Source organism: Takifugu rubripes, chromosome 17 (genome assembly GCF_901000725.2).
Source record: "Takifugu rubripes chromosome 17, fTakRub1.2, whole genome shotgun sequence".
Classification (NCBI taxonomy): Eukaryota; Metazoa; Chordata; class Actinopteri; order Tetraodontiformes; family Tetraodontidae; genus Takifugu; species Takifugu rubripes.
The window spans coordinates 3,426,021-3,453,909 of record NC_042301.1 but is presented as its reverse complement, the minus strand read 5'-3'; the positions used below and the strand labels follow the sequence as shown (position 1 = coordinate 3,453,909).

The window sequence follows — 27,889 nt, the reverse complement described above, 5'->3', positions numbered from 1 at the left end:
GAAGAGAACCGGCGTCTGCGACGCTGTGGAGTTCCTGATTTCCAGAGTGCAAACACGTACCGGTCTCTTCCACGAGGCTGGGGAGGTGTTCCACAGTGCCATGATGGTGTCTCCATTCACTTCTGTCCAACATCTCCCACAGTTGGTGTTGGCTACGAATGCTTAGCGTGTGTGTGTGTGTGTGTGTGTGTGTGTGTGTGTGTGTGTGTGTAGGGCGATGTCCTCGGCACTGATTCTGATGCCTCCATGACAGCGTTCTGCCTCATTGCCATGCAAGAGTCGCAGTCCATATGCACTCATGTCACCGTGAGTTCCACACTTGTCATTTTTATCAGCCTCTCGACCAACAATGTCCGGTTAATCAGATGCCGCTGAAATCCGTAGCATTCGTCCCCCTCCCTCACGTTTCCCCCTACCCAGGGTTTGCAAGCCAGCAAAGCAAAGGCCATGGTCTACCTGGAGATGCGTCTGCCCACCCTAATCAACCCATACGCCGTGGCCATAGCGTCCTATGCCCTGGCGAATGAGAACAAACTACGTCAGGATATTCTCTTCAAGTTCGCCTCGCCAGGTCTCTGGGTCAACATTTCATACTTATTACTAATAAACAGATCAGTCATTCATTGGAGGTGTAATATAGAAGGTTTTCCTTAGATTCCTCATACTGGCAGGTGCCCATGGGACGGGTTTACACGCTGGAGGCCACAGCTTACAGTTTACTGGCTCTCGTCAAGTCCATGGTGAGCACAGCGTGAATAGCTATAGCATCGGCGTGAATAGCGATAGCATCGGCGTGAATAGCGATAGCATCGGCGTGAAAAAAGACACGCATGCTAAAAAAAAGGTGTCATCTCTGATAAAGGCATTTGAAGAAGCCACACCGGTTGTCCGATGGCTCAACAAGCAGCAACGGGTGGCTGGAGGTTTTGGATCGACCCAGGTAACACCTCACCTCACCTCCTCTCAGCACCCACAAACTCATGTTCACCCCCCCCCCCCCCCCAATCCCCGACCAGGCCACCATACTGGTGTACCAGGCTTTAGCGGAGTTCTGGACCAGTTATAAAGGGCCAGAATATGATCTGAATGTCGACATTTTGCTGCCGGGCAGATCCAAACCTGACATGTACAACTTCGACCGTGAAAGCCGCTACACCACCAGGACGAGCAAAGTAAGAAAGATCACATTTGTGTATCATCTGAGACGTGTCTCTCACGGCTTCCGCTGATCGCTGTCCGTCTTTTCTGGACACGTCCAAATGAAACAGATGAAAAGCATAAACCAGAATGTGAAAGTGACTGCAACTGGAAAAGGAGAGGCTGTATTAAAAGTGAGTCTATCTATCTGTCTGTGGGCTCAGTTCCAGACATTGAATGCAGGTTTATTGAAATAAAGACACTTTAGTAAAGAAACGTTTACAGATTTTTACGCTTCTATCACCTTCTCTTCATACCAGATGGTGTCTCTGTATTACGCTTTGCCTAAAGACAAGGACTGTCCCCGCTTTGACTTGTCAGTTCAACTTCTCCCAGGTTATTATCACTTATTATGATCTGTTTATCGTCCTGGTTCATGACGTATTGTCTAAGTTTTTTCTTCATTTTTTTTTGTCCTCCCAGAAAAAAAGGACGAGGATGAGGCTACGTTTCAGTTAACGATAAAGGTTTTGTAAGTGTGGCAGATATCACACATTTAAAGTCACCTTTCCATCTTCTTCCCCTTATTCTTACTTCTAGTCTTGATCTGATTTTTATTCAAAATATTCTGACATCATTCTTCGTGTCCCCGTCTAAGCGGCCCCAAAACATCCATTCTAAGCCTTTTTAGACCAAGTGCCACCTCAAAAAAACTGTCCAGGTTTAAGGCTTACTTAAAAGTTATTTGTGTTTGTGTGTGTGTTCATGTATTTTTACCAGGCATAAGGACTTGGAGCGTGATGCCAACATGTCAGTTCTGGATATTGGCTTATTAACTGGCTTCGATGTTAACACCCAGGACCTGAGCCTAGTAAGACACACACACACACACACACACTCGCGCAGGTCAATATGGTTACGTGCATTGCTTGAGCAGTTATGCTAGTGATACCATAAGCCGTCCTTAGTGTCAGTCGGTTTGAAACAGGAGACGTTGTGGAGAAGAGGTGGCTAGAGCGAACAACAGGGGGTGTCATATCGTTGTCTGGGGGTTGGTCACGTCAAGTCATAAAGACCTGTGTGTGTGTGTGTGTGTGTGTGTGTGTGTTTAGTTGTCCAAAGGTCGTGCTCGTACCATTTCAAAATACAGCGTGAACCCTCCCGAGTCAGACAGAGGCGCGCTCATCATCTATCTCGATAAGGTAAAACTTTGTTCTTCGTCTTTGTCTTCGTCTTCGTCGGCTTTAAATCCCTTTGGACTGCCACCGCTCCACAGATTTCCCACAAACGCCCGGAAGAGATCAAATTCAGGATCCACCAGAAGTTCAAAGTGGGTGTGATGCAACCAGCCGCTGTGTCTGTCTATGAACACGCCCTTGACGACAGTAACCGTGAGTGTCAGAGGCGAACCTACCGACCCCCCGCACACACACATGCATCCAACATGGGTTTGTGCTTCCCTAATGGCCTTCAGGTAGTCAGAGTGGATCATCGGGCTCTTTAACAGAGGTTTGAGGTTCCCGGGCTGCTTAAATGAGCACAGGTTCATTTTCCTAACGTGTTCTCCTGCAGAAACATCCTGCGTGAGGTTCTACCACCCAGAGAGGACATCTGGACAGCTGCTGCGACTCTGCAGGGGCGACGAATGCACATGTGCCGAAGGTGAGCGGGGCCGGGATAAAGCCGGGACCTCACCTCTCTCACGTGAACCCAAATGCGATTTTCCAAACGCGGCTGTGTCGACGTCCGGACTTCTGAAGGACACATGGAGCGCCCCCACGTGCGTGCACACGTGCAACCGCCTTGGGTTGTGCGTTGACGCTCTTCCTGCTCTGTGCTTTAGAGAACTGCAGCATGCAGAAGAAGGGAAACATCAGCAACGACGAACGCACAGCGAAGGCCTGCGAGACTCAGCAGTTCAACAAAATAGATTACGGTAACAGATGGTTACGATTTGAATCAGGACGCTTGGACGAGCGGACGAGTGCGCCAGTAACGTGTGTAACGTTGCCGTTTACAGTGTACAAAGTGAGACTGCAAGACTTCACAAAGAGTTTGTCCACGGACGTTTACACCGTGCGAGTATTGGACGTCATCAAAGAAGGTGAGCGCCGTTTTTAACAGCGAAGGGTGGACGGAGTTTTCCCAGGATGCTTTGGGGCGACTCCTCTCTCAAACAACATGTTTATTTTTTTTTTAACTGCAGGAAATAATGATGTGGCTCCTGAAGGGAAAGAGCGAATATTCCTCGGTTTCCCTCACTGCAGAGCGGCCTTAGATCTGAAAAAAGACCAAAACTATCTCATCATGGGCGCGTCCAAAGACATCCACGTGGACAGGCGGGATAAGTTGTACGTTTCTATGCTTGTGTGGGTCCCGTGAGATCGTCCTGTGACCTCCGTGATCTTATTGGACCTCCTTACTCTTTCAAGCCGCTTGAAATCCCTAATATGTGTTTGCCTTTGCACCCCTCAGGTATCAGTATGTTCTCGGTGAGAGAACCTGGGTCGAGTACTGGCCCACAGAGTCAGAGTGTGAGACTGAGCAACACAGGCCCACCTGTCAGGGCATGGAAGAGCTGGTTCGGGAGTACACGCAATACGGCTGCCGGCAATAAAAGGAAGAAATTCAAACATCAACGTGTCTCTTTTATGTGTTCACATCAATAGTGGTAGAGGATGTGCGAAAACTGTATTAGTGGACATTTCTGGTGTAAGTGTGAAGGCACTAAATATATTTATAATTTAAGCCTGTTTGGAGCACGATCCACCAACACAATCTGCAGAGAAGGAAACACAAATGACACAATACATCACTGCTCCTGCTCAGGAACTCCCATTCATGTACATGTCCAGCGCATGTTTAAACTGGGCCTTCACGTGGGTTCTCCTGCATGCAACTCACGTGCAACCAAAGCATTCCACTTTTGTGCATCAACTGTTTACTCCACCAAAATAATGTCGCTTGTTTTCACTCTCTTTTATGGTCACTCCTATTGTACATTAGCCTTCAAATATCCTCTATAAGCAACAACTAGGTTGATGCACCTACGCCCGCCGGCCACTGCCTTCATGTCCACGCTCTTGTAAGCATCCTCGAAAGGATAAAGGGGGAAGGATGGCAAGTGGACGGCGATAGGCGCTTCAATATGGATTGATTAACATTCACAGGTGGGATTAAGGGTTGGACCAAGACATTTGAGACGCCATAAGAAAGATGTGTGACTGTGTGGAAAACCCACAGTGAAGATGATGTAAATACCAGTAAAAACATAAAAAAATGGAATAAATTTGAGAAAGTAATTGGTGCAGAAAGCTCTCTTTTGGAATCTGTGAAGAGGAATAAAGGTTCTCTGGATTTAACTGTCTGGTTCTTCAGCGCTTCCTTTGGATTTAGAGGATTTTCCAATAGTGGATACTTTTTGGTTTTTCTTCAACACAATTTTCCCTTCAATATATGGATTGTTTTAGACACTTTGATTCCGGATGGGACTAAGTTTCTTGGTGAAACTTAGTTTCTGACGGCAAGTTTAGCCCTTAGAATAATTTTGAGAGAATATACGCTTTCTATTAGAATATTTGGTGCGTGATGTGTTTTTTTCTGTACTTTCCAGGGTGAAAACCTACGTCACTATTATTTTTTTTAAATAATCTTCTTTTAAAACTTCTTAATCAAAAGCACCGCGACAGATGTATCCCCTGAACTTCGCACAGCTGTGTTTTTGTCCTATAATGCACATGTAGTCTTTCCACGTGTACATATCTCACATCCTCCACAAGATGGCAGTAAATCCACACAAACGCATCTCTCCAACGCACAACGTCAAAGAAGAAAACGGTGACGTATTTCCGGTAGCCGAACCATTGTTGGGCTATGTTGGGGTTCTCGGGAAAGAAAAAATTGCGCTTTAGCTGAAATTCACGCTTGAAATTACTTTGGACTTGTCGAGAAGGGCGACTAGTTCATCTCCGTCACATTTGTATTTTAGGTCGAGGCGTTTCAGAAGATACCGGCATGGCCAAAGTACAGGTGTTGAACGTCGCTGTGCTGGACAACCCGAGTCCGTTTGGAAATCCTTTTCAGTTTGAAATTACATTTGAGTGCATGGAGGACTTGCCAGAAGGTGGGTGACGTTTTCATCTTGCGCGTACATTTATAAGATGGTTATTTAGCCACTATTTCTGTCTTCAGTTGATCCCGGAGACAATGTTCCGTAAATAAAAATCGACCTCGTGCTATTTTGGGGTCATTTTAAGATCTTTTATACGGTTTTAATGATAGGTTTCCTGATATCATATTTTCAAGTGGTTAAAAATTGGCGCTGGCGCGTTCTGTGTGGTTCCCGCCCCCTCACGCTGATTGGTTCGATGTGGGTCATCTGAGTTTATTTCTCGACGCTAATTGGTTTACCACCCGGATGTAACTAGCGGTGGAGGGGAAGCCTGTCCCAGAATTTCAATGTTGATATTAACAAAAGCCGAGAAAAGTTATCGAGCTTAAAGTTTTATCTCTCGCTGTACCAAACAACCATTCGTGAGTTTTGAAGATTCTATAAATAATATATTTTTTTATTTCGCTCTTCAATGTCGACTCAGTATTTTATTGTATTCTAAAATAATGAAATCACCCCATCGTTTTGTTGCCCCCATTAAATTGATGAATCCATGTATCACAAGTAGTTGATTTTCTCATGTCCTTATTTTAATAAAAAACATGGAATGCACTACATTCACATTTTACCTAATAATTACATCTGAATATCTGCTGATATATGTTGACAGTGTAAAATCTCCATGTAAGTGCAGTAATTATAAGTCCTCCCTGTTTGTATGCAGTATAAATTACTGTAACTATACTTGGCAACTCAAAACTTGAACTGTCGTGCACTTTTTTCAGATCTGGAGTGGAAAATCATCTATGTGGGTTCAGCTGAGAGTGAGGAATATGACCAGGTCCTGGACTCTGTCCTCGTTGGCCCGGTACCGGCTGGCAGACACATGTTTGTTTTTCAGGTGAGCAAATGTCTCAGTATTTTTACAATTTCACTGTTCACTAAAGTTGGAACGTATTGAATACCAGATTTAAAAATGGAAACATTGACCAATTCTCCTAATTTTATACATTTCTTTGCCCTTTCAGGCTGATGCCCCTAACACAGGACTAATTCCAGAGAGCGATGCTGTAGGAGTGACCGTAGTTCTAATAACCTGCACATATCAAGGACAGGAGTTCATACGTATCGGGTACTATGTTAATAATGAATACACGGACCCAGAACAACGGGAAAACCCCCCTCTCAAACCAGACTATGCTACGGTAATGCACACCCTCTGAAATGTGTTTTATTGGCTTAAGCACACAACTGTCTTTTTTTAATGCCACTATTTAACAACCACGACAGCTTATTTCCACCCTCACTATTCATGGAGAGAACACACAGCCAGAGCAGCAAGATTCTGTCTTACATGCACGCACACTCTAGCCCATCCTTTCCCCTCTCCACTCTGGTTTCTTTTTTTCCAACCCCCACTTTTAAATATAATTTAAGGTTAAAAATAGATGCCGTCTATTGATGCAGCTCGTATACAGGGATTTTACTGCCCTCTAGTGCTCGAATATCGAAATTACTAGTGACAATAAATAACAATATGAAAAGAAATACAGCACAGTTGTATATCTTTAAACAACAAAGTGAAAGTGTCTTTAAAGACTTTCATACTTTTTACTCTTGTATAAATTGTATTTCTTTCAGATTAATAATCACAGTGAGAACTACTGTCTGTAGAATTTTGACAGCAATATTGATCAATGGTAATAAATTATATTCGTCATCGTCACTAATCAGGTTTCATCTCTAGAACATTTTTTGGATTTTGGTGATTTAATTTTCAGACTAATGACAGGAAATCTTGGTTGTATTTGTGTTGACATTTGTATTTGTGTTACACAAACTGTGGTCGGTCCAACAATACAGTGCGGCGTTGTTTTGAATTTGAAAAGTGAGCCGAGCGTCTGGGAGGTTGCTGTTCTAATCTGCTCTGTGCAGCTTTATAGAGCTTTCTTCAAAAATAGACCAGCTATGTATTCTCCATAGAGTAGTGTGCTGAACTACTTTTAGGACACAGCTAAAACATACTGCAGCTCCACTGTTGGAGAGATGCTGTGTAGAATGACAACTGCGGCACTGCCCTACGTGTAAGCAGTGGAGAATTAAGTTAAGAGGGATGTAAGCGAGCAGGAAAGATTCATATTCATGCTTAATTCTAATTACTTAGACGTACACTATTTTCATTCCCATGAGAGAGGTATTGATGATAATACTAATGTGAGGAATAATGTTCCTGAATGTTTTATACTGTAGCCTGGAAGGGACAAACAGACTTGGGTGGAACAATTTGCTATCTTTCACGTTGGTCATGTTACATTTAAAATACTGATGGTATTATTTCTATATATTTCTGGGGTGGAATTGTGCTTGTTGCATAGAAAAATTACATTTATTCACTGTTGCAGCATAAACAAAAACAACATATTCAAACCTCACGTGTTCAAATTTCAATTTTCCTCATTGTAACACCTTGATATTTTCTGTGTCTCAGCTCCAGAGGAACATTTTGGCCTCCAACCCTCGTGTCACTCGTTTTCATATTAACTGGGAGGGAGTGGCGGACAAGATGGAGGACGGCGAGAACGTGGACCCCTCCCCTAACGTTGGCGACATGTTTCCTCCGTCCTGCATACCTGCAAAACTGGGCGGCATCTTTGCAGGCAGACTGATGCCGGACAACTCCATGGACTGCATGTGAGAACCATGTGTTTAGACAGTCAGGTACCAGCAGCAGCAGGAGCATTGGAAAACTACCTTAGTACAATATCCACAAATGGTTTGTAGAATCGTTTCAAATACCAATATCCTCTTTCTTCCACACACCACTACACAACTGGCACGGTCTTGTTTTTTTGCATCTCTGTCTTGGCTGAGCTTTCAGAATTAAGCAAACTGGGCCACCAGCCCCCAGCCCTGATACACGCACAGCATTTTATAACACTTAACCGGTCGGGCATCTATTATTTTCTAGTCATTTGTCTGCTTGTGTACAAAAATAATGCATTCAGGTTGGTAGGGTGATTTACATACATTGTAAATAGTATTTTCCCAGCACTTATTTTATCTCCGAGATAAGAGGACATTATTTTGTACTGGCTATAAAAAGCTGCCTCCATCTTTGTAAAAGGGGCAGGGGTAATAAAGTTTCTTTGTGTGCGTTTGTGTCAGTATTGCTTGTGTCAGTATTTAGCAACTACTACAGCTCATCTCCACTCTCAGTATTCATTGGAAGAACACACAGCGACAGCAGCGAGATTCTTCCCTACATGCACGCGCACACTAGCCCATCCTTTCCCCACTCTGCTCCGGTTTCTTTTTTCCCACCCCAACTTCATTCATAAAATGCGGCACCATCTGTCTGCCATTTTCACTCTGGCCTCATGTTGCTAGGTAACTGCATCACAAAAAGTCTGTCTTCTCTTCCATTTTATATCCTAGTTTTTGGGTACTAACTAATCTCATGTGAATATGTGCTTCACTGCTATTTACACCTATTAAAGCAGGGTCATACGTTTTGCCTGGTTCATTATATTTGATATTAACCGGCAACATTAAACAGGCCAAGAAAAGATGCACAATTCCATTTGCTATTTCTCAGTTGAGACAGATGATTCATTGTAAAAATGGTCCACATCCCCTGGTAGTGTGTTGCCAGACGTTCAACAGTCAAATGCATTTATTTCACCATCTGAGATGTCATAAATATGCCTATCGTGACGCCAGGCGTGGTGTTGGGGAGATAAGAGACTGTCTGTCGTGTGATGCTGAACGGTCTCGTCAATTCTTATTGTAAAGCCAACAATATTTTATCTCAGACGTTGAATTTCAAAGCTGTAATCCAGACCTTCCGTCTGAGATATGTTTTGAAATCCTGCCAGCCACCTCGCGCCGCGCGTGCATTATATTCTGACCAACATTTCTAAAAATAGCTCCCGGTTGACGTCACTTGGCCAAACGTGTAGCTGTCGCTTGGCGGCAGATGGGGGGGTGAAGGAGCGACGAAAGGCGGGGGGGGGCTCATTCCTGTCAGCCACGGAGAATAGCCAATAGAAATTCTTACATTCGCCAACATTCCCACGGTTTAACCGCGCCAAGCCAATGGAGAGGAGAAAACTGAGAAAGTGGGTGCGTACGTCGTCAGGAGGGAAATAATCAGTGACGTTCCCCTCCTTGTTTTTCACAGGACGGCGGGGCTACGTGTGTTTTGTTGGGTAGAGAACAGCCAATCAGAAGGCTGCATTTGATCGCACCGAAGATAGACAGCCAATCGCGAGGCTGGTCGCGGCTGTCGATCAAGCCTATTTCCGAAAGGTGGGCGGGGCGTCCGTTCGGCTGTAGTTCCGTCATCTCGCCCGTCTCCGAGGCTACAGGAGGGCCGATGTTGATTTGGACGGGCTTCTGTCGTTATCGGAACCCGATGCTGCTCCGTTGTTAACGACGGCTTCGAAAGGCCTCAGGATTTTTAATTGTAAACATTGCGCACCAGCCGTCGGCATCGCCGTATTTTGGGGGTTGGGGGAAAAGGTGGGTAGCCGGGGGGGCCTTGCTCCAAGGGGCTACAAGGAGGGACAGGAGAGGACCGGTCTGCGCTGAGGTCGTCAGACAGTTCCGTGAAGCCTTGGGCATCGACGTACCACGACGACAGGTCCCTGTGGATTTTACCTCGGGTTGTACACCGGTCGTTGATGACCGTGGAGTAAGTGAGACTGATACCCGACCCTGCCTCGGCGCGGCACTGCATCAGCAGCTGTCAGCCTATTAAAGAAAGAAAGAGAGAGAGAGAAAAAACGCCAAGTTAGCTGACAGCCGGGTTTAGGATATACCGTTCCGACCTAATCGAGATTAGACCTGCTTGAGGAGGCTGCAGGGCGGCCAAAAAACGCGGATTGCCCGTTGTCATCATGGGCAACGCGCCCACGGCCAGGAAGGGAAGCGAGATGGAAAGCGGTAGGTACCCGCCGCCCGTGCGCATTACAGCACCTGCTCGGTTACAGCCGCATGTGTTTCACAGAGACCCTTTATTACAACAGCCGACGTAAGCTTTGCATGTTTGCACACTGGCGTCCGTGGCACGTCCTCGATGCAAGAAGGTTGGGCCAGTTCGCAGGTACAGGCGTTAATGCACATTTCAAAATAAGAGTCTCCCGTCCGATGAAGCGCTGCTCTCCCGCGGACCTGCATTTTTCGTGGAGGCTCTCGGGGAGGCGAGGAGGAAGACTGGGGATGCGGTAATTCCAAAGGCAGAGCTCTCCAAGAGGTGTAAAACGACAACAACTGCGTGCAAGTTGTCATGTCGAGTCTTCTACTGGTACGAGCACAACGATTATTGTGTGAGATAGTTCCCTCACACTGTGCTGCTCTTCTGCTTCTGGCTGCAAAAGTGTGTGGGTTAGCTGAATCTCACGGGTTTATTTATTTATTTAGGCAAAACGCGAAAGTCTGCACTGTCTTTGCTGTCCCAGTTGAATTTGATCTAGAAAAAAGCTGGTGCGGTTTGAATTGGTACAGACTAAAACAAGTATAATAATAAAAGGAACTGACCAGCAGACGGTGATGCTAGAGAGGGAAATATATTATGTATTATTATATGCATGATATATTACTTTTCAACTACAGATTCAACGAAAGGTCCAACGATTAAGTTTGGAAAGTCTTAAAATGTGTAGTTTAAGCAGAGCACTGACTCATTGACACTGCTATTAAAACTATTCAGTCTCTTATTTAAGCTTTATTCACAAAACTGATATAATATAACAGAGCATTCCAGTAACAGCATTTTGAAAAACAATAATTTTCTTGGTGTTTCGTGTATTCAATAAGATCTAAATAATGTAGCTTTAGCTGAGAAAAATTAAAGACTGAATCAATTTCTACGCTGCACCATGGGGAAAAGACAAACTTTTATTCAGGATGTAAGAAGTTAGCTCTAATGTATTTCATGTCAAATAATTGCAATTCCTTAATTTGCATACGATAACAAACTTCGCTCTCTTCTTCGACTCTGTGCAACCGTAGTTGTGAGTTAGCGCTACACGGCATCATCGCCCCCTACTGTCGAGTGGTGGGAATTACCTGCGCTCCACCGTAAAATAAAATAAAAAATCCCCATTTTGACCCACTTCTAGGTCGCGATCCACCAGTTCAGAACAACTCCAATGATGGGTGATTTTGCAGGTTCAAGTATCTGCCAATGGACCAGTGCATACATATGAACCTTATTTTCTTATGCTTATTCATCTAAAGAATTGCAGGTTGAAGATCAAACAAATGTTTAAAAGTCATGTATAACCTTGTCTGGAATCTCTTTGGCCTAGAAATGACAAATTAAGGTTGAATTCTTAAGAGCTACTATCGCACTCTATTAGCAATGATATTCATACTCTCAAAATTGATTTGTGTGTGTTTCTTCCACAGTCAAGGAGTTTCTTGCCAAAGCCAAAGAGGACTTTCTCAAGAAGTGGGAGAACCCTGCACAGGTTAGCATAGATGTTTTCTTCATTTATAGATAAAGAAACAAAAAGGAAAGTTATTATTAACTCTGTCTTTTTGTCCTTATACCATTTCGATTATGACCATCACATACATCATTACAATAAATGATAAATTATAATGTATAAACATGTCCCCCTTTCCCCAAAGCTAAGCGAGCTTTTTTTTGTTTTGTTTTGTCCGTTCAGAACACGGCTTGTCTGGAGCAGTTTGAACGGTTGAAAACTCTGGGCACGGGTTCGTTTGGCCGTGTGATGTTGGTGAAGCACAGAGAAACAGGCCAGCATTACGCCATGAAGATCCTCAACAAGCAGAAGGTCTGTCTGGGTCACAATGAGATGGGGGGGGGTCTTTTTGGGAGGGGTCTGTCCCTCATGAACAGGCAGGTTCTTGCAGAACGCTAAAGGATTAGGTGCTAGTATATTTTTGAATTCTGTTTTTTCTCTCCCACACAGACATTGTTCATGTTGGCCGTCATTATCAAGTTTCACAGGACGTGTTATTTTTTTAGTACCACAAAATTTAAACACGTAATCCTAAACACAGAGGTTTTATAACAGCTGTTATATTGTGTTGAGATGTTATATTAGTGAGGCCCAACACCAGTGAGGAGTGCTTACAGCACTGGTCTACCCCCACCTTTTGTCCTGACCCAGTCTGTAACAATGCTGAGCTATTGTAAATCAATACGGTTGCCTAATATTCCAGGTGGTCCAATGAAGAGATAATCAGTTTTTCCTTTACATTCAAGGGGATTAATGAATTTAGCCAATGAATCCATGATGTTTAGAATCCAGCTACAGATGCTCTGACTTAATAGAGAGTATTGCTGTGGTTGCTCCACTGTTTTTATTGTATGTGTTCATCTCCTTCTGCTTGTTGCTCTGTTGCCATTCAGGTGGTGAAGCTCAAACAGATAGAGCACACACTAAATGAGAAAAGGATTCTCCAGGCTGTCAGTTTTCCTTTTTTGGTGCGGCTAGAGTACTCATTCAAGGTAAGGATTTCAAAAGTATTTGATGTCTTTTTACCTGGTGGCCACCCTTTCTATAAGCCTGCTTTAACATTTCTGCTACTTATTCTTCATAAGATTTTCACACTGTCTGAAGACAAGACATTAATAAATCCTGTCACTTTTCTGTTCTGTTCAGTGGAACAACATCAACCAGGGAAAGTTATCTTTACCTATGCACCAATAATCAAGGTTTAATGTTGGATAATAATTCTTTTATTAATTGTTAACAGTTCAGTGAGATTCAGTGAACTTGAACAAAGTGCACACATCTTTCTTCAGCGTTAATTCCTACCTAAATGAGTGTTTATACCTAGACAGGCTAACCCAGGAGGTGGCCTAATTTAGCTTAAGCTGTTTAGGTGCACCTGGATGCCCTGAGATTGCACATCCTCCATGTCTTAAATAAACCTATTAACGGTATATTGAACATGCCTCAACCTGCACACAGATAAAAGTCAACTCCCGGCACGTGTAAATGGATCTGAGTATAATGTCACTAAGCGGTCACGTGTCTCCCCTCCCTCAGGACAACACTAACCTCTACATGGTGATGGAATACGTCCCAGGAGGAGAGATGTTCTCCCATCTACGGAGAATCGGCAGATTTAGGTCAGTGTTCACATACGGTGCGGCACTTTTTTTAGGTAAATTGTGCATCTCAGATTACTGTCCATGTGATTTCTGGTGGTCTATTACTGTATTTCCCCAAAACAATATACTTCATTAAACCGCTGCCTTCCTTGTATGTGTGTTTGTGTGTGCAGCGAGCCTCATGCCCGGTTTTATGCGGCTCAGATTGTCCTGACCTTCGAGTATCTGCACGCTTTGGACCTGATCTACAGAGACCTGAAACCTGAAAACCTGTTGATTGACCAGCAGGGTTACATCCAGGTAAATAACGCTGGTGATTTTCAAATACACGATAGGCGCGCCATCATGACGCGTGCCAACGGATGCTACTACAGACAGCAACAGCAGTAAATGGGTCATTTAATGAATCTGTTGCTACCTGCTAAGGCCCACCTTCTGACCCAGCGCGTGCACTAACATCTCAGTGAACTTCTAGCTCCTCACCTCTCCTCTGTGTTTGCCTCTGTGTCCAATTTAAGCTGGGATATCTCTTACTCCTTCAATGTAGTTTAATTAAAATCATTGTTAGACACTGGTGATCACTGTGCCATCACATGTATTTGCTCTGGAAGAAATGCTCATTGAATAAGGTTGACATTCAGAGCTCTCCTCAACTATGCCTCTGTGTGTTTGGCCCCGAGAGACACAGAATGAACCTATAACTGCTGCTGCTGCTGCTGCTGCTGCCTGAAGGCGCCTAAACAGCTGGACAGATTCATATCTGCAGTATTGCACTGACTCTGCTTCCCTCTAGTGGCCGGACGTGGAAAAATATCAACCAGAAAAAAAATTGTCACTTTTTTTATTTTTAAAGTGCCCTAGACATCTGTGATATGTGTGTTATTTGTAGTAAAGGCCAGCTGGATACTCTGGAAATATGTCTTCTTTGTTCTCCTTTTCTTATACTCATTAGCTTTAATGTTGCTCCTGCTGTTTTGTTTCCAGGTGACAGATTTTGGCTTTGCCAAGCGCGTAAAAGGCCGGACCTGGACACTATGTGGTACTCCAGAATATCTGGCTCCAGAGATTATTCTCAGCAAGGTAAGCCACTCCCAATTTATTTATTCCGTAAACTTTCTTAAAACTGCAAAGGTGGGGGTTCCAGGCTGAGCTGCTCCATCATTTCTAGCCCAGATTCCTCTTGTTAGATGAGGGGTCCAGTTATTTGTAGTCATTTTCAAACATTTTCATCTTCTTTAGACTCATGTCGCAGAACGACGTCTGTTATCTTACCAATATCCTGCAGCAAAAAGGCAAACTTTTGCACCAGAATATGTGCATTTCCTTGGACAGTCACTATGTTGATCTGTCTGGTTGTTGTTTAAACTTAAAGCAGATAAAGCTGCCACCTATATTCATAACACAGGCTTTGAAAGACTTTTATATTTATTTGTGCAATGTAAAGGTATTTACTTTTCTCCACCTTTTCCATTGTCCCTTTCATAATAGGGGTATAACAAAGCAGTAGACTGGTGGGCGCTGGGCGTACTGGTCTATGAGATGGCAGCAGGGTACCCGCCGTTTTTTGCTGACCAGCCAATTCAGATCTATGAAAAGATTGTATCAGGAAAGGTGAGTCTGGCACGTTCACAGACGGAACATTTGGTGTTGTTTGCTTTGTTCAAATTCTGCCTTATTTCGGCCTCACTGAAGGGTTCCATTTTAAAATCTATAGTTTATATTAATACGGGGAATCAAGCTTCTCTTCATTTATTAGTCATATAATAGCGCTTCAAAATAAATGTACTGATGTTGCATAAATGAACTATTATCCATTTTCCTGACATTCAAAGGTGTGTTAGAACAAGCAGAAATGAGGGTAATTTTTAGGTGTAAATCTGATTAGAACCAATTCACAAACTAACCAGAGACGAGTGAAGGAGTTCGCCAAGACGCCTCAGACAGCTGAGGTGAGGAGGCGCCCAGAATGAGGCTCTTTGCTCCGAACAGGACGTCGTAGAGACGTTTGAACAACGGAATGGATGTTGCGTTCGAGGACACTGAACATCAGGAAAGTCCTGGAGCGAAGAGGTCAAAGGTCAAGCCTCAGTCCATGTCTGAACTTTGCGTTCTGTTCCTGTTATCATCTCATGAAACCTGACAGGCTTGGACCAGTTTTAAGAAGAATAAAGCGGTTGAAAACGTGGTCGTTTTCTCCTCGGCCAGCAATTGAAGGATTCAAAGGATTTTTCTGTACATGCAGAGAAGAATGTAAATGCTGTTCCTCACTCACCATATATCTCAGTGTGCAGTGTAAAAATAGATATTATAGATAGAAACAGAGCGACTAAGAAACAAAGATAAATAAGAATAAGATTCCACCCATAGACAGTAGTGAAGGTAGTGCACTAGTGTTTGATATCACACAATATTTACCAGTTTATTCTCTTTATAAACATGAAGTGTCGCCCGTGGAAGCACAGATTAGGTCGTGAGATGCTAAAACAGAGCTAGTGGGTTGGAGACGGTGATGACGGGAGGAGGCGCTCGTGTCCTCAGTTAGCGGAGGAAACGGAGGCGACGTGGTGTGGCTGTACGCCACAGCAGCGTTCCGGCGCCACACGTCACCGATGTAAACGCAACCCTGAGGTCTTTATTTCTTTATGTGGCTGCAGGTCCGATTCCCGTCCCACTTCAGTTCAGACCTGAAGGACCTACTGAGGAACCTGCTACAGGTAACAAAAAAAAAACAAACAAGCGGGGATTGTTATTCCCGTTGTGTTCGCTCTGAATCGATCGGAATTGTTTGGGATTCTTTAGGTGGATCTCACGAAACGCTACGGGAATCTCAAGAATGGCGTCAATGACATCAAGGGACACAAGTGGTTTGCCACCACCGACTGGATCGCCATCTATCAGAAGAAGGTAAGTGTGTGTGTGTGTGTGTGTGTGTGTGTGTGTGTGTGTGTGTGTGTGTGTGTGTGTGGGGCATCCCCCCCTCCGAGAACTTCACCTCTCAGCTGCTTCCTCTGCTTCCCTGTAGGTGGAAGCTCCCTTCATCCCCAAATTCAAAGGACCAGGCGACACCAGCAACTTTGACGACTATGAGGAGGAGGAGATCCGCGTCTCCTTTACCGAGAAATGTGCCAAGGAGTTTGCCGAGTTTTAGAGTTAAGAGCGAGAGGGAGAGGAAGAAGGGAGGAAATGAGGGAGTCTAAGGTAGGCTGGTCAAGCGGATGTTGTCAGGAGAAAGTTCTGCCTCCTGTCCAGTGACGCAGGAGACAACGGCACCAGCTGCGAAAGGAGGGAAAGATGGGAAAAGGATGGAAAACCGGCGAGGAGACTGATAACCAGCAGTGTTGCCTTTTACGTTGCGTTTTTATTGTGTTTTATTTATTATGTCTTATTTATGGAACCCTTTATAATGAATGTGTGCTTCAGAGTCTGTGGGTGTTGGACCCCCCCCCCCCCCCTCACTTAGAGTTGATGACTTTTCTTTCTTTCCCGTTGTTTTATCCATCACATTTCGGCCGCACCGCGCTCCATCCTGCTGTACACGACCCCCTCCGCTGGTCTCCTCTGATCCTGCCGTCGTCATAGCAGATATTTTTGAATTTCACCGGCACGTTTGCTCGTCCGTGCGCGAGAGGCGAGCGACGGCGTGAAGATTTGCATCCGCGCGCTCGAGTGACTTCCATGTTAGCAGGCACAACAGGCCCCCCCCCTCCCCCGAGGTCATAAACACAACGGTTCCAGACAGCCTTGAAGGATCACCAGGAAGAGCAAATCAAAACAAAAGCGTGGGGGGGGGGGGGGGGGGGGGGGGGGGGGGGTCAGTTAGGTTTACTGTGTAACTCCGTCTTAATATTCTTGCATCCCCGGACTTGTGCATATCGACAGCGCTCCGTTTTTAAATGTCTCACGGCCCTCGGTATCTTAAATGACGTGTCTCGCTTCTAATGAGGGAAGGGAACGGAAATATCGATGTTGTGAGGAAACACCATAGCATAATGGTATCTCAGGTTTTAACATATCACTTGACATTGTATCAGCACGGACTGTTCGGGTTCAGGAGGGAAACACGTGCTCAAAGTTCTGCTTTGTACTAATGACCAAGACCAGGTGGCCTGACTCAGACTTTTTCTCTCCCTCGTCCTTTCGCCGACCGCCGCCGTCCTCCATCTTTGTTGTCAAGTGTCCCCCGCCTGAGCGTACCTGTGGCGTCGAGGTCACGCCGAATTCCAATTTGAGACGCATAAAAGGGGCGGTGCGAATCGGACTGAACGAGGCCCAAATCTGATTCTAAAGGATCGGATCTGTGTGTTCTGCCCTCAGATCTGGGTCACATCAGTGAGGGGGGGCAAATAAAATCGGGTTCAGGCCAGTTGGACTCGCAGCGTGAAGGCGGGGACATAAAAGACATAGATCAGCTTTCCCCCCCCCCTCTGCTTTTCCCTTTCGTCCGATTTGCTGGTGTTGACTGTGCTCAGACTCCGGTCGGGTCCGGTTGTGGATTCCGGTCGACGCTCCGGCCGTTGCTAGCTTGATGTAGAGGAGAGGCAGACGACCTCGAATGTCCTCCGGGCCGAGTCTCATGGGTTTTTGTTGATCTCCTCAGCAGCCAGGCCTCTCTGTGTTGACATTCTTACATGTTTGTTAGTTTGTTTGTCTGTTTTTCCATGCACTTGTTGTACAATTTAAATAAATAGTGATCATGTAAAAAAAAAAAGAAAAAAAAAAAAAGATGTAAAGTTGCATGGAGCTCCTTTCTCACAGGAATGAGATGGACTGAGACTACAGTGTGCAGTCCACAGCCCGCTTCTTCTGTACCCCCCCTCATCCCCGGCTCCTAATCTCCCTCCAAACCTACTTATGCAAAGGCCAAAATTATGTTAATTGTGGAAAATTTGTGAAAGGTTTCAAACACACAAATGCCTTCTTCTTCACGCCGCCACCATTAGGATTCAATCGGGCCCTCACCTGTACTCCCATTCCCCGCTGGTGCAAATTCTGGACTTTTGGACACATATAAATATAGAAAAGTGGACTGAAAATGGACATATCGAGGATGATCCCAACGTGTCCCTCGTTGCCCCGGTGATCGTTTCCATGTCGACATGTCAGTGGCTGGATTACCCCAACCAAGTGGGACTGCGGGCACCTTTTCACCTTATTGATGGTCCAACGCCATCGCCACACTTGTCTTAAGTTAAAGCAAACGAACCACAACGACGGGCCAGTGGTAACTTCTGACTAATTTACCCTCAGCGGATGTTCTGTGTTGTCCGGAAGTAAAAACTTTCCAGTGATCAGTCAGATAGACCTGAACATTAGATGGCTTAGAATGACAATAACAACAACAGTGATAATCCTATTTTTATTCATATCATTACTTTTATTGTTATTACTATCAACATCTGGTATTTCATTGTTGTAACTCATTGGTTTGGTATGCGGTGTTTGTTTAATACTGTCATCATGGACGACATGATTCAAGTTCAAATACAATATTATTCTGTGTCTTCTTGATGTTCTTTTGGTTTGTTTTTTGTATTAACACGACTTCCGCTCGATGCAGACGCAATGCTGGTACACGCTGTGGCACTTTTTAGGAAAACAAGACCATGTAAACTCCCGCTGTGTACCGACACACGCGACCTTTCACACAAACTGCAAAGGGAAGCATCCAAAGTCAGGAGAAGGGTGAGGTCAAAACCTGAGGTGTAATATTTTGCATCATGAGTATCATTCCAGTAAAGTTTTACTTCTAAAAGTCCACAGAGTCTGTGTGTTTATTGCAAGAACTTGTGTCGATTGCAGCCATTTCAACGTGTCAACTCCTGCTCATGAGGCAGTTACCAGGCGCCACCACCAGAGGGCGACAGAGACGCCACTTATCCCTGTATGACGTCCATCGCTGTTTGTCTGCCCGCGTTGCTTTGCTTTCTTTATTCAGAAATCAATGTCAAATCCCTTCTCCTCCTTCAGCGTAATGTATTGTTTTGGCTAAACTGTCCATCAGAATTCAACATCTATTCCATTAATAGTTGACTCACTTTGAGTGCTGCTCAGAGCAGATTTCTTCATTTGTTTGGACAACACAGCCTGTTCAGCCTGTTTCTTCCTGGTCACTTATCACTAAGTAGACTAGTGATGTCATTTCTTGTGTCATTTTTCTGCCCCCCCCCACACACACACCTTCTACATTCATCTACAGGTATCGCCGCCTTCATAAGCTGTATACTGACCTACTGACCTACTGACCTCCGACCCCGCTGACCCACCCAACCAGACTCTACCAGCAGCTTATTTTAATCAATATAATGTATAATGTTATATTATGCTCTACCTATCCTATCCTCTACCTGTCCTCCCCCTTCTCCTCTCTCTCTACCCAGCCCCCCTTCAGCAGGAGGGTCCCCCTACATGAGCCTGGTCTGGTCCTGTTCAAGGTTTCTTCCTGTTAAAGGGGAGTTTTTCCTTGCCACTGTAGCTGGTTTGGGGGTTAGGCCCTGGGATTCTGGAAAGCACCTAGAAACAATTTAGATTGTAACAGATGCTATATAAATAAAGATTGATTTACTTATTTTACACTATATATTTAGCTGATTAGTACTTTGTACAACGAGTTTTAAGTTTTACACAAGTTTGTTCAATATTCTCGTAAAAAAAAGAAAAAAAAAAGAGGCTGTATTGACTGGATCCATAAATTTTACACCTCTTTCTCCACGGTCGTAAGGTGGATTCTTCCTGGTGTTTCTTTCTTGGTATCTGTTCTGGGATCTGATATCTTTTCCTGGTACCTGGTCAAAAGGTTGGAAACGCCTTCTCATTCAAGGCGTCTTTATTTTCATGACTATTTACATTGTAGATTCTTACTCAAGGCACCAAAACTATGAACATTATGTACTTAAGACAAAAGTGTGAAATAACTGAAAACACGTCTTATATTCTAGTTTCTTCAAAGTAGCCACCCTTTACTTTTTTGATAGGGCTGCTAGCCCATTGTGTTCTCTCAATGAGCTTCATGAGGTGCTCACCTGAAGGGGTTTTCACTTCACAGGTGTTCCTTGTTCGTGGAATTTCTTGCCTTGTTAATGGGATTGGGAGCAGCTGTGTTGGGCAGAAGTCAGGTTGTTACACAGGCTTGAAAAAAGAAACCAATAAAATGAGGGCAGCAAATCTCAACAGATAAAATCTGAACTTAAGTACACACCAGCAATGAGCTAAATAAATGACATTACAGTGGAATAAAGCCAAAGCTGTGGCTGTTTTTAGCTACATAATTCACACATTTGCCTCAGTAGAGACGTATAATTTAGTTCATCTTCCTTTTATTTGCATGGCATTGTACCCCCTCTGTCTTTGGCACTTTACAGAAAGAGCCTGAACCTTATTCTTTCCTTTCATTTAAGTGACTAAAGGCTTTATTTCTTCATCCAGGATTCTGTTTTACACCTGGGACCACAAACATGACTTTAACCTCAAGTGTCTCGTGATTCTTCCCGATTAAATGGGGGCGACTGACTCCACGAAGTTTGAGCCCAGCCTTCTTTTTTTTTAGCTGGATAAAACCTATTAAAAACAACATTGTGCACATTCTGAATGAGTTTCAATGATGGATAAATCAGATCCCCTCAGAGGAAACGTGCAAATCAAACCGGCCAAATATGGTCTGGAAAACGCAGGCGTGGTAAAACAATAAAACTAGACAGGTACTGACGGAATGCCGTAACATCCGTGTGTAAAACCTTTACACGTCACATATCCCTCCCACAGAAAAAGTCCACTAAGCAGGTACCAGGAAAGAAACACCAGGAAGAACCCCCCCTTACAGGGAAAGATCCAGACTTGTGAAATTTACAAGAGGATCCATAGTCAATATAGCCTTTTTTTTTTACAGGAATATAAAACAAATTTGTGTCAAACTTAAAACTCATTGTACAAAGTAATAATCAGCTAAATATGGAGTGTAAAATAAGTAATAAGTGACCAGGAAAAACCAGGCTGAACAATAATGACCTCATCAGGGTAGAAATGACAGATTTGAAAGCAGGAAACATCTATTGTGAAATTTGGGAAGAGGTCACAAATCAGTGACGGATGGGAATATTCCCCTCAGCAGGAAGTAATAAAAAATGAGGAATTACTTTCCAGCAGAAGACTGTTTACTCAAAATCAAAGTGCACCGTTGTTATGGAGAAGAAAAGTATATAAGAGGGAGCGTGAGTGGCTGTTGTCATAGCTCAGCTCCCTCCGGGTGTTTCCAGGTGTGCAAGGACTCCTCTCCCCACCTCACCATGAAGACTCTGCTGGTCATCGCTCTCGTCCACTGTGTTGCTCTGCTCGTCCAAGGAGCAGCCGGTGAGCTTTTGCCTTTGTTTAACTCCAGAAATCGGATTTTTTTTTCTCTCCCTCCCCGTGGAGTCAAGCCTCGTTTTTGTCTGTTCGTTAGCAACAAAATTATGGCTTTTTTAAAAACATTCTCTCCTCTCTGATGTTCAAATGACCTGGTCCTCTTCTCTCCCCAGTTCCTCCAGCTGACGCTGAACCCCAGGAGGCCAAAACAGCACCAGAACCAGGTAAGTCCGACCGTTATTGTTCTAAATAATGCAAAGAACTACATTTATTTAGATTTCTGGGACATTTTTGCTGAACTTAAGCATTTAAGAGCCTTTATTTTTAAATGTAAAGTCTTATTTTATGCTGAAATTGAAGTCAGTTACAGACTGACAGGAGGAAAACGGCCCGCTTTGAGGGGCGTGAGCCTAACAATGTGGCTTTTCCAGATGCAGTTCCTGCCAACTCTGCTAACAGAGCAGCTCCCCGTCAAGGTGAGAGCCACCTTCGCTAGAACCCGCCGTACGGTGGTGCTGCTGCGCCGAGAAAAGCTCATAAAACTGATTACTACTTTCCTTTATCTTTTTTAGCTCGCTTTTCCTTTTGCCTGGATGGTTGGACCAGCTTTCGCGGAAGCTGCTACTATTTAGGAAATAGCGCAGATTCTTGGGCCAATGCTGAGGTGGGACAGCACCTGTTCGTGTGTTTATGACGCGCTCCATTCATGTGGCTTTCACTGAAATCTCGCCGTTTGCAGGACTTCTGCGGCAGCTTCGGTGCCAGTCTGGCCTCAGTCCACAACATCTGGGAGTACAGTTTCCTCCAGAGGCTGATGAAGACAGCCGGCCACAGCTTTGCCTGGATCGGAGGGTACTATTTCGAGGTTTGTGCAAGAAAAACTGCGGTTCGAAGAGGGTCAGTGTAACAGAGTCTGGGCCAAATCACACTGATGGGGTTAAATCCTTCCCTGTAGGGTGCCTGGAGATGGGAGGATGGAACGCCGTTTGACTACGACAACTGGGACAAGGAAGATTCCCCTGACCTCTTCCAGTGCTTACAGATGGACTCTCAAGGTGCACACCCAGCGCGCACGCATCATTGCTAACACTGAGGAACAGACGCCATTATTCCAGATGATGACGATGATTTGTGTTTGTTTCGCAGTGGGCCAGGGCTGGTCCAGCCACGACTGCAGCACCCCCTTCCCATTCCTGTGCAAGTTGAATCCCAACTGTTAAGAGTTCCGGAGTTGTTCAGGGTTTTGTGTGTGTGTGTGTGTGTGTGTGTGTGTGTGCGTGTTAAGTACATGGATGCCTGAAGCAACAAGGAGCTGCTGCGGGATGTTGTGAACACTGCACTTTGAATTTGTTTCTGATTGTAAGATTTTCATACGACGGTGGCGTTTAAATCTAAATGTGCATCTTTGATCTCAAAGGCAAAGGTGAAGCTTTAGTTGGACTGGTGTTTTTTTTTTTTTAAAGTAATTTGTACATTTCTGAGACCTTTTTGGGTCTGTTTTAGGCGAGCACTCCAATTTGCCCACAGCGATCTTTAAGCAGTTCAGGGCCACTTTTGATGGCTGTTTTAAAGTGTCTGAAATGGTCGTTTCTTTCCCAACTTGATGACCAAAACTTCGGTGAAAGTGAGTTTCATGTTAGTTTAGCAGGGTCAATAAAAAGATTTTTACAATTTATTTTCTGTGAAGCAGTTCTCTCTCTCTCTCACACTCACACACACACACACACGCGCGCACACAGGCATGTTTGGAAGATATAAATGTTCAACAAAGGCATAAAAAAACCAAATATTTAGTTTTATTATAATGCAATGCCGACTCCCACGTGCATGCGCATTCACGTCATACTTAATTCCATTATTGTAGGCAGGTGATTAGTGAGTATGAGACATTTTAGGTCATAAAACTAACAAAAGAACTGCTGTCATACTCCTGAGTAGGGGATTACAGTACTTCTGGATGGATTAGATCTACCTTGCAGCTTGTGTACAGCACCAGGTCCGATAATGTCAAGAATATTTTTAATTTAATGCCAAATTACAGTACAGGAGACGTTGATGTTCGCTAATGTTCGGTGGATTCTCAGTAGTGGGGCTCACAGTCTTCCACAAGGCTGTCTGTGATGTAGTTGACTCTCAACAGCTCCTGGTAATACTCTTTCTCCACGTTGCTGTTGACCGTCCAGGCTACCACCTCCACCCCCCTCTGGGTCCAGTACTGGACATAATCCCTGCAACAGCACCAGCGACGCAGACATTTCAATGGTGATAAAAGACTCTGCGTTGCTGTCAAAGCTTCCACTGAAACGCAGGGTTGAAAGTGAGAGACTCACGGCGAGACAAAGTTCTTCTGTATGAGGAAGGCCGAGGTGCCGCAGAGCTTCCACAGGATGTGGTGATGGGCCCAGTCCAACGCGATGTCCATCAGGGTCATCCAGGGGTGTTTCCATAGCGAGGGAAAGCGAGGGGTGCCGTCTCCGAGCCGGCTCAGGCTCCAGGGCCTGTGAGTCAGCGCTGTGACCACGGCCGGGTCACTCTGCCTCATCTGGTGGTAATTACAACGCAAAATAAGCAATGTACACGAGAAATATGGTAAAATATTCAGCGTCGGCATGGCAACAACGGGACAAATCGCCAAGCCGCATCCTCTTACCCTGTAGATGACTTTGGGTTCGAAGGAGCAGACGATGCTGCTGTTGTAGAGGACCGGATGCTTTTTATACAACTCTCTGAGCGCTGCGGCCGCCTGAGAGGAGAGGAAAGATGCTAACTACAGAACCCCCCACTGTCTGGAATCACTGGTCCAACACGTGACGGTGGACACCCATCAGTGAGACAAGCTGCCTGTGCTGATCCTTTAAAGGATTAAAGCTGAGAGGTGGGTTCCTCTGGGGCCCAAGTCACCACAGCAACGCTGAGGTAGGTGGGATGCCAACGTGGGCACAAGATCCCAGACCCATTTGACCCAGATGTCAAAGTCGTTCTGATGTCTTGAGGACAGGATTTGCATTTCACCACAGCAAAATTGTTCTCTCTCCGTGTTTTACCTTTAAACATACATAGTAAAACCACAATCTGCCATCTCTGCTCTGTACATTTCATAGCAGTTTGCTGGCAGCACCTCATCGGGGTGACCTTTGACATCGAAGTAGACGGTGAGCTGCAGTCGGACACATTCCTCCACGGCTTCTTCCAGAGTTGGGACTTTCTCTCCGGCAAATTTGTCCCTGTTGAGGAAGAGCACCAAGGCTTAAGTCATACACGTCCCCCGGCCGATTTCCCAGTCATATTGCAACTGCTTCCCAACCTGAGTCTGTGTTTAGCAGCCGCATCCAGTTTGGACAACTCGCTCCATTTCATGTGCCTGAGTGATCCTGAGCCATTGGTCGTGCGGTCCACAGTCTCATCGTGCATCAGTATGGGGACACCATCTGCTGAGAACTCCAGGTCCAACTCCACACCCGTCGCCCCATTCTTACTGGCCTAGAGGAGAACAGCAGCCAACTGTGATTGAATTGAATTGAATTGAATCAGATTTATTGCCATTGTTCATGTAATACACAGTATTACACAAGCTAGGAATTTGTCTTGGTGTGACGCTGCGACATTCAACATAAAGAAGACAACACTAGAATAAGATAAATAAAATAAAATAAGATAAGACATATATACAGTATATACATAAATAGTAAGAAATGCCTGGGAAGACCACCTCTCTACAGCTAAGAGGCTGTGTGGGGTGGGATTTAGCAACAGTGACTACGGGAGAGATCAGTATCTACTACTGGAGACATGACTCCACAATGAAGCGATCATAAATATCACTATAGTAACTCTAAAATCTCACCTCCCGTATAGCTGCTAGTGTGTTCTCCGGCGCATCATGACCACCACCCCGGTGAGCCACCACGGACACCTTACCGAGGCCCACTCCTCTCTTGGAGGGGTGCAGAACCTGTCGGACCCGGCCGGCGGGCACCTGGGGAAATCGGAACACCACCATAAAAAGATAGAAGGACGCTGTGACCGCGACTGTCCATAGCGAACTCCGAGTGCCCAGCAGAACAACGATGAAGACTATCGAATAGAGAACAACTTCATCTCCCAGCTGCAGCATCGTATTCTGCCTGATTCAGTCTGTCAGGTTTCCAAAACAGGATGTAAACATTCTTCTTCTTCTTCGTCGTCTTCTCCTTCTCCTTCTTCTCCTCCAACGCCTTCGTTATTTATTAAATCACATCATAAAACTGTGCTTGGAATTAACATGTGAAGTCTTTCAAAATGACTGATAATTTTATGCAAATTATATTCAGAATAAATTTTGTTTGGGAAAGATAATGTTTTTTTTAAAACGTATGAACAGTGAATAATTTGAACCATAGGGGGGCGGTAGTGCACTGGAAACGATAGTGACAGTCGTGTAACCCCAAGAACCAACGAAGAAGAGAACCACATCCAGGTGACTTCACGTACCGACGATACTCTCGGCAATGTTGCCTTTAATGATTTAATAATTTCAGTGTTGTGGGATTCTTAAATTGTTTCAACACGTTGACGATCATGGTAAGGATTTTTTCTTAAACTCGTTTTCCGAGATTTTAACGGAGTAGAAGAGTCGTTTGTTTTTATATACAGGAGGTGTAGCTGCAGGTTAGAGATTAAGGATGCCTCCATTTACACATGGAAATGCACTATCGGATGCCCCAAGTGTGAACTGCACAGGTAAAAACATGATGATTGAGGATAGAGGTGACTGGTGAAACAGGAAGTAGCGAAGATTCGTAAGGGTAAAGTTAGGAGGTCATTCAAGAGGATGATGGGTGGGACAGCAGCTGGTCCTGATGATACACCTGTAAAGGTATGGGAGGCATAGAGGTAATTGTTATTCATGTGTGGATGTGATCAGGAATAAAGACAGCAGATGTTTTGTTTGGAAGATAAAGAATAGATCTATGGAGAGATTACATGAAGTTAGTTAAATGAAGGAGAGATGAGGATGCCAGGGACAGGGTTGATGGAGATGGAGACGGCCAAAAGTAAAGGAAGGGTCACATGAAGTCATTTTATTTTTTCTTTTAAACCATTAAAAGTAAATTAAGATGCCGGCTGCAGTTTTAAAACTAATCAGATATGATTGTGTTTGTTTTTACAGAATACTTCAGTGGTTCTGCGCAGATTCCCCTTCCTGCCCTGCACCAAACATCTAATTACTCGCTCTGCTCAGATACCATTTAGGGCTCGGCCCCATTCAGGTGGTCAGACGTCTGTCCTGCACAGCTCCCATGGACGCACGCTGCCTAGGACAGAAGCTCTCTCTCGATATTCAGATCAGGCCAAAGAGAAATACACTTTGATCTACAGCTTGCCGCACATCAAACTCATCAGAGCCATTTCTAGATTCAAACTTCTCCAAACTGCCATCACGGTAGTTGTCTTGCCCCCAGTTGTCGGCCTTTACCTCCACGGAGATGTTGCCCTTTCCCTTGTCGGCTATTCGACGGGGATAGCCGTGTTTGCTGGCGTTATGCTGTTCACTGCCAGCCACTTCTTCAGGAGAGTGGTGGGAATGATGTACCTGGACCCATCGCAAACCACACTCAAAGTTTCCCACCTCACCTTTTGGGGTAAACGCAATGACATCTACCTGCCGGTGTCAGATGTTATGACCGTTGGGGACACCGGGGACTCTGTAAATGAGACGATATTAAGACTTAGGACATACAGTAGTTCACAGACTTTTTATTACTCCAAACACTTTGGAAGGGTGGTGGATAAGCAGGGTTTTGAGAAGGTGTTTGGATATAAATAGCTATTGGTAAATGAAGATTGTATTTTAAGTTATTTTTGTTTTAACTACAATTCAAAGATAAATCTGCTATGAGATTTTTGCTTGCTTGTTCTTTAAATTCAGCTTGTTGGGTGATTCTTCATGCATCAAATAAAAATATTTCATTGCCAGTTTGGAAGAATGTTGAATGTTTCAGCTGTGTTTGTTCGCAGGATGCACGAACAAGCTCTTAAAAACGACAGGAGCTTTACATGAGAGCATTAAGTTCAACCTATTCCAAATTAACGAGATACGAGTTAATTAGCGTCAGCTGCGTCATCTTCGGTTGCAGTGTGTTGTTCTGACCGCGAGGTGGCGCTACAGTCCGTTTAGAGTTTAGACTAGCGAGGTAAAGGTCAACGTTATTCGTCACATGCGCGGTTATAGG

At 44.6% G+C, this 27,889-nt stretch overlaps 6 protein-coding genes across 10 annotated transcripts in view; 5 read left to right on the top strand and 1 right to left on the bottom strand.

Annotated features, from left to right (window-relative positions):
- The window catches only part of LOC101067488 (complement C3-like), a 25,514-nt gene extending 21,738 nt beyond the window's left edge, over positions 1-3,776 (top strand). For 2 of the 3 annotated variants that reach the window (XM_029851246.1, XM_011612315.2), the window contains 17 exons: positions 1-106; positions 214-306; positions 421-571; positions 655-740; positions 863-940; positions 1,017-1,172; positions 1,269-1,331; positions 1,458-1,533; positions 1,621-1,669; positions 1,918-2,008; positions 2,250-2,339; positions 2,414-2,528; positions 2,710-2,799; positions 2,981-3,073; positions 3,158-3,241; positions 3,344-3,488; positions 3,613-3,776. The exon at positions 1-106 is cut by the window's left edge and continues 54 nt beyond it. In XM_029851246.1, coding sequence (XP_029707106.1) covers positions 1-106; positions 214-306; positions 421-571; positions 655-740; positions 863-940; positions 1,017-1,172; positions 1,269-1,331; positions 1,458-1,533; positions 1,621-1,669; positions 1,918-2,008; positions 2,250-2,339; positions 2,414-2,528; positions 2,710-2,799; positions 2,981-3,073; positions 3,158-3,241; positions 3,344-3,488; positions 3,613-3,754 — 1,708 coding nt within the window. In that variant the 3' untranslated portion in view covers positions 3,755-3,776. The remainder of the gene's footprint in view (positions 107-213; positions 307-420; positions 572-654; positions 741-862; positions 941-1,016; positions 1,173-1,268; positions 1,332-1,457; positions 1,534-1,620; positions 1,670-1,917; positions 2,009-2,249; positions 2,340-2,413; positions 2,529-2,709; positions 2,800-2,980; positions 3,074-3,157; positions 3,242-3,343; positions 3,489-3,612) is intronic. The other variant, XM_003971929.3, reaches the window with a different exon arrangement.
- A 1,177-nt stretch (positions 3,777-4,953) lies between these two features.
- On the top strand, positions 4,954-8,405 carry LOC101068259 (histone chaperone asf1b-B-like). Of its 2 annotated transcripts, none has more exons than XM_003971933.3 (5): positions 4,954-4,988; positions 5,126-5,260; positions 6,034-6,149; positions 6,277-6,453; positions 7,737-8,405. In XM_003971933.3, exons 2-5 carry the CDS (start codon positions 5,152-5,154, stop codon positions 7,941-7,943), a joined length of 609 nt encoding a protein of 202 aa, XP_003971982.1. In that variant the 5' UTR covers positions 4,954-4,988; positions 5,126-5,151; the 3' UTR covers positions 7,944-8,405. The 2 variants fall into 2 exon arrangements, with proteins under 2 accessions (XP_003971982.1, XP_011610618.1); XM_011612316.2 differs by having other exon boundaries at positions 4,956-4,974.
- An 834-nt stretch (positions 8,406-9,239) lies between these two features.
- LOC101067856 (cAMP-dependent protein kinase catalytic subunit alpha) lies at positions 9,240-17,141 on the top strand. 2 transcript variants are annotated; one of them, XM_003971931.3, is made up of 11 exons: positions 9,240-10,192; positions 11,660-11,721; positions 11,923-12,051; positions 12,633-12,731; positions 13,276-13,358; positions 13,514-13,640; positions 14,325-14,420; positions 14,829-14,951; positions 15,995-16,054; positions 16,140-16,244; positions 16,363-17,141. In XM_003971931.3, exons 1-11 carry the CDS (start codon positions 10,147-10,149, stop codon positions 16,486-16,488), a joined length of 1,056 nt encoding a protein of 351 aa, XP_003971980.1. In that variant the 5' UTR covers positions 9,240-10,146; the 3' UTR covers positions 16,489-17,141. The 2 variants fall into 2 exon arrangements, with proteins under 2 accessions (XP_003971980.1, XP_029706708.1); XM_029850848.1 differs by lacking the exon at positions 9,240-10,192 and adding an exon at positions 10,255-10,553.
- Positions 17,142-21,531: 4,390 nt separating this feature from the next.
- Positions 21,532-23,349, top strand: LOC101068490 (snaclec macrovipecetin subunit beta-like). Its single transcript, XM_003971934.3, has 7 exons — positions 21,532-21,683; positions 21,851-21,901; positions 22,109-22,153; positions 22,250-22,341; positions 22,417-22,542; positions 22,633-22,732; positions 22,824-23,349. The coding sequence occupies exons 1-7, from the start codon at positions 21,620-21,622 to the stop codon at positions 22,895-22,897; spliced, it is 552 nt and encodes a 183-aa protein (XP_003971983.1). The 5' UTR covers positions 21,532-21,619; the 3' UTR covers positions 22,898-23,349.
- Positions 23,350-23,451: 102 nt separating this feature from the next.
- gde1 (glycerophosphodiester phosphodiesterase 1) lies at positions 23,452-25,945 on the bottom strand. Its single transcript, XM_003971935.3, has 6 exons — positions 25,522-25,945; positions 24,982-25,157; positions 24,796-24,901; positions 24,328-24,420; positions 24,008-24,219; positions 23,452-23,905 (listed from the first exon to the last, which is right to left on the bottom strand). Exons 1-6 carry the CDS (start codon positions 25,789-25,791, stop codon positions 23,758-23,760), a joined length of 1,005 nt encoding a protein of 334 aa, XP_003971984.1. The 5' UTR covers positions 25,792-25,945; the 3' UTR covers positions 23,452-23,757.
- A 10-nt stretch (positions 25,946-25,955) lies between these two features.
- On the top strand, positions 25,956-27,643 carry tmem186 (transmembrane protein 186). The gene is made up of 3 exons (XM_011612414.2): positions 25,956-25,997; positions 26,068-26,133; positions 26,827-27,643. Exons 1-3 carry the CDS (start codon positions 25,956-25,958, stop codon positions 27,481-27,483), a joined length of 765 nt encoding a protein of 254 aa, XP_011610716.2. The 3' UTR covers positions 27,484-27,643.
- Positions 27,644-27,889: the final 246 nt, after the last annotated feature.

What these genes read in the sequence shown, in the direction of transcription:
- LOC101068259 (XM_003971933.3), top strand. Translation starts at nt 5,152, where the DNA reads ATGGCCAAAGTACAGGTGTTGAACGTCGCTGTGCTGGACAACCCGAGT. An exon ending in CATGGAGGACTTGCCAGAAG is followed by an intron (nt 5,261 to 6,033) that starts GTGGGTGACGTT and finishes CACTTTTTTCAG; the next exon opens with ATCTGGAGTGGAAAATCATC. An exon ending in GACACATGTTTGTTTTTCAG is followed by an intron (nt 6,150 to 6,276) that starts GTGAGCAAATGT and finishes TTGCCCTTTCAG; the next exon opens with GCTGATGCCCCTAACACAGG.
- LOC101067856 (XM_003971931.3), top strand. Translation starts at nt 10,147, where the DNA reads ATGGGCAACGCGCCCACGGCCAGGAAGGGAAGCGAGATGGAAAGCG. An exon ending in GGGAAGCGAGATGGAAAGCG is followed by an intron (nt 10,193 to 11,659) that starts GTAGGTACCCGC and finishes TTTCTTCCACAG; the next exon opens with TCAAGGAGTTTCTTGCCAAA. An exon ending in AGATCCTCAACAAGCAGAAG is followed by an intron (nt 12,052 to 12,632) that starts GTCTGTCTGGGT and finishes GTTGCCATTCAG; the next exon opens with GTGGTGAAGCTCAAACAGAT.
- LOC101068490 (XM_003971934.3), top strand. Translation starts at nt 21,620, where the DNA reads ATGAAGACTCTGCTGGTCATCGCTCTCGTCCACTGTGTTGCTCTGCTC. An exon ending in ATTCTTGGGCCAATGCTGAG is followed by an intron (nt 22,342 to 22,416) that starts GTGGGACAGCAC and finishes CGCCGTTTGCAG; the next exon opens with GACTTCTGCGGCAGCTTCGG. An exon ending in CTTACAGATGGACTCTCAAG is followed by an intron (nt 22,733 to 22,823) that starts GTGCACACCCAG and finishes TTTGTTTCGCAG; the next exon opens with TGGGCCAGGGCTGGTCCAGC.
- gde1 (XM_003971935.3), bottom strand. Translation starts at nt 25,791, where the DNA reads ATGCTGCAGCTGGGAGATGAAGTTGTTCTCTATTCGATAGTCTTCATC. An exon ending in GCTGCTAAACACAGACTCAG is followed by an intron (nt 24,902 to 24,981) that starts GTTGGGAAGCAG and finishes CTTCCTCAACAG; the next exon opens with GGACAAATTTGCCGGAGAGA. An exon ending in AACCCAAAGTCATCTACAGG is followed by an intron (nt 24,220 to 24,327) that starts GTAAGAGGATGC and finishes AATTACCACCAG; the next exon opens with ATGAGGCAGAGTGACCCGGC.
- tmem186 (XM_011612414.2), top strand. Translation starts at nt 25,956, where the DNA reads ATGACTGATAATTTTATGCAAATTATATTCAGAATAAATTTT. An exon ending in TTATATTCAGAATAAATTTT is followed by an intron (nt 25,998 to 26,067) that starts GTTTGGGAAAGA and finishes GGGGGGCGGTAG; the next exon opens with TGCACTGGAAACGATAGTGA. An exon ending in AAGAAGAGAACCACATCCAG is followed by an intron (nt 26,134 to 26,826) that starts GTGACTTCACGT and finishes TTGTTTTTACAG; the next exon opens with AATACTTCAGTGGTTCTGCG.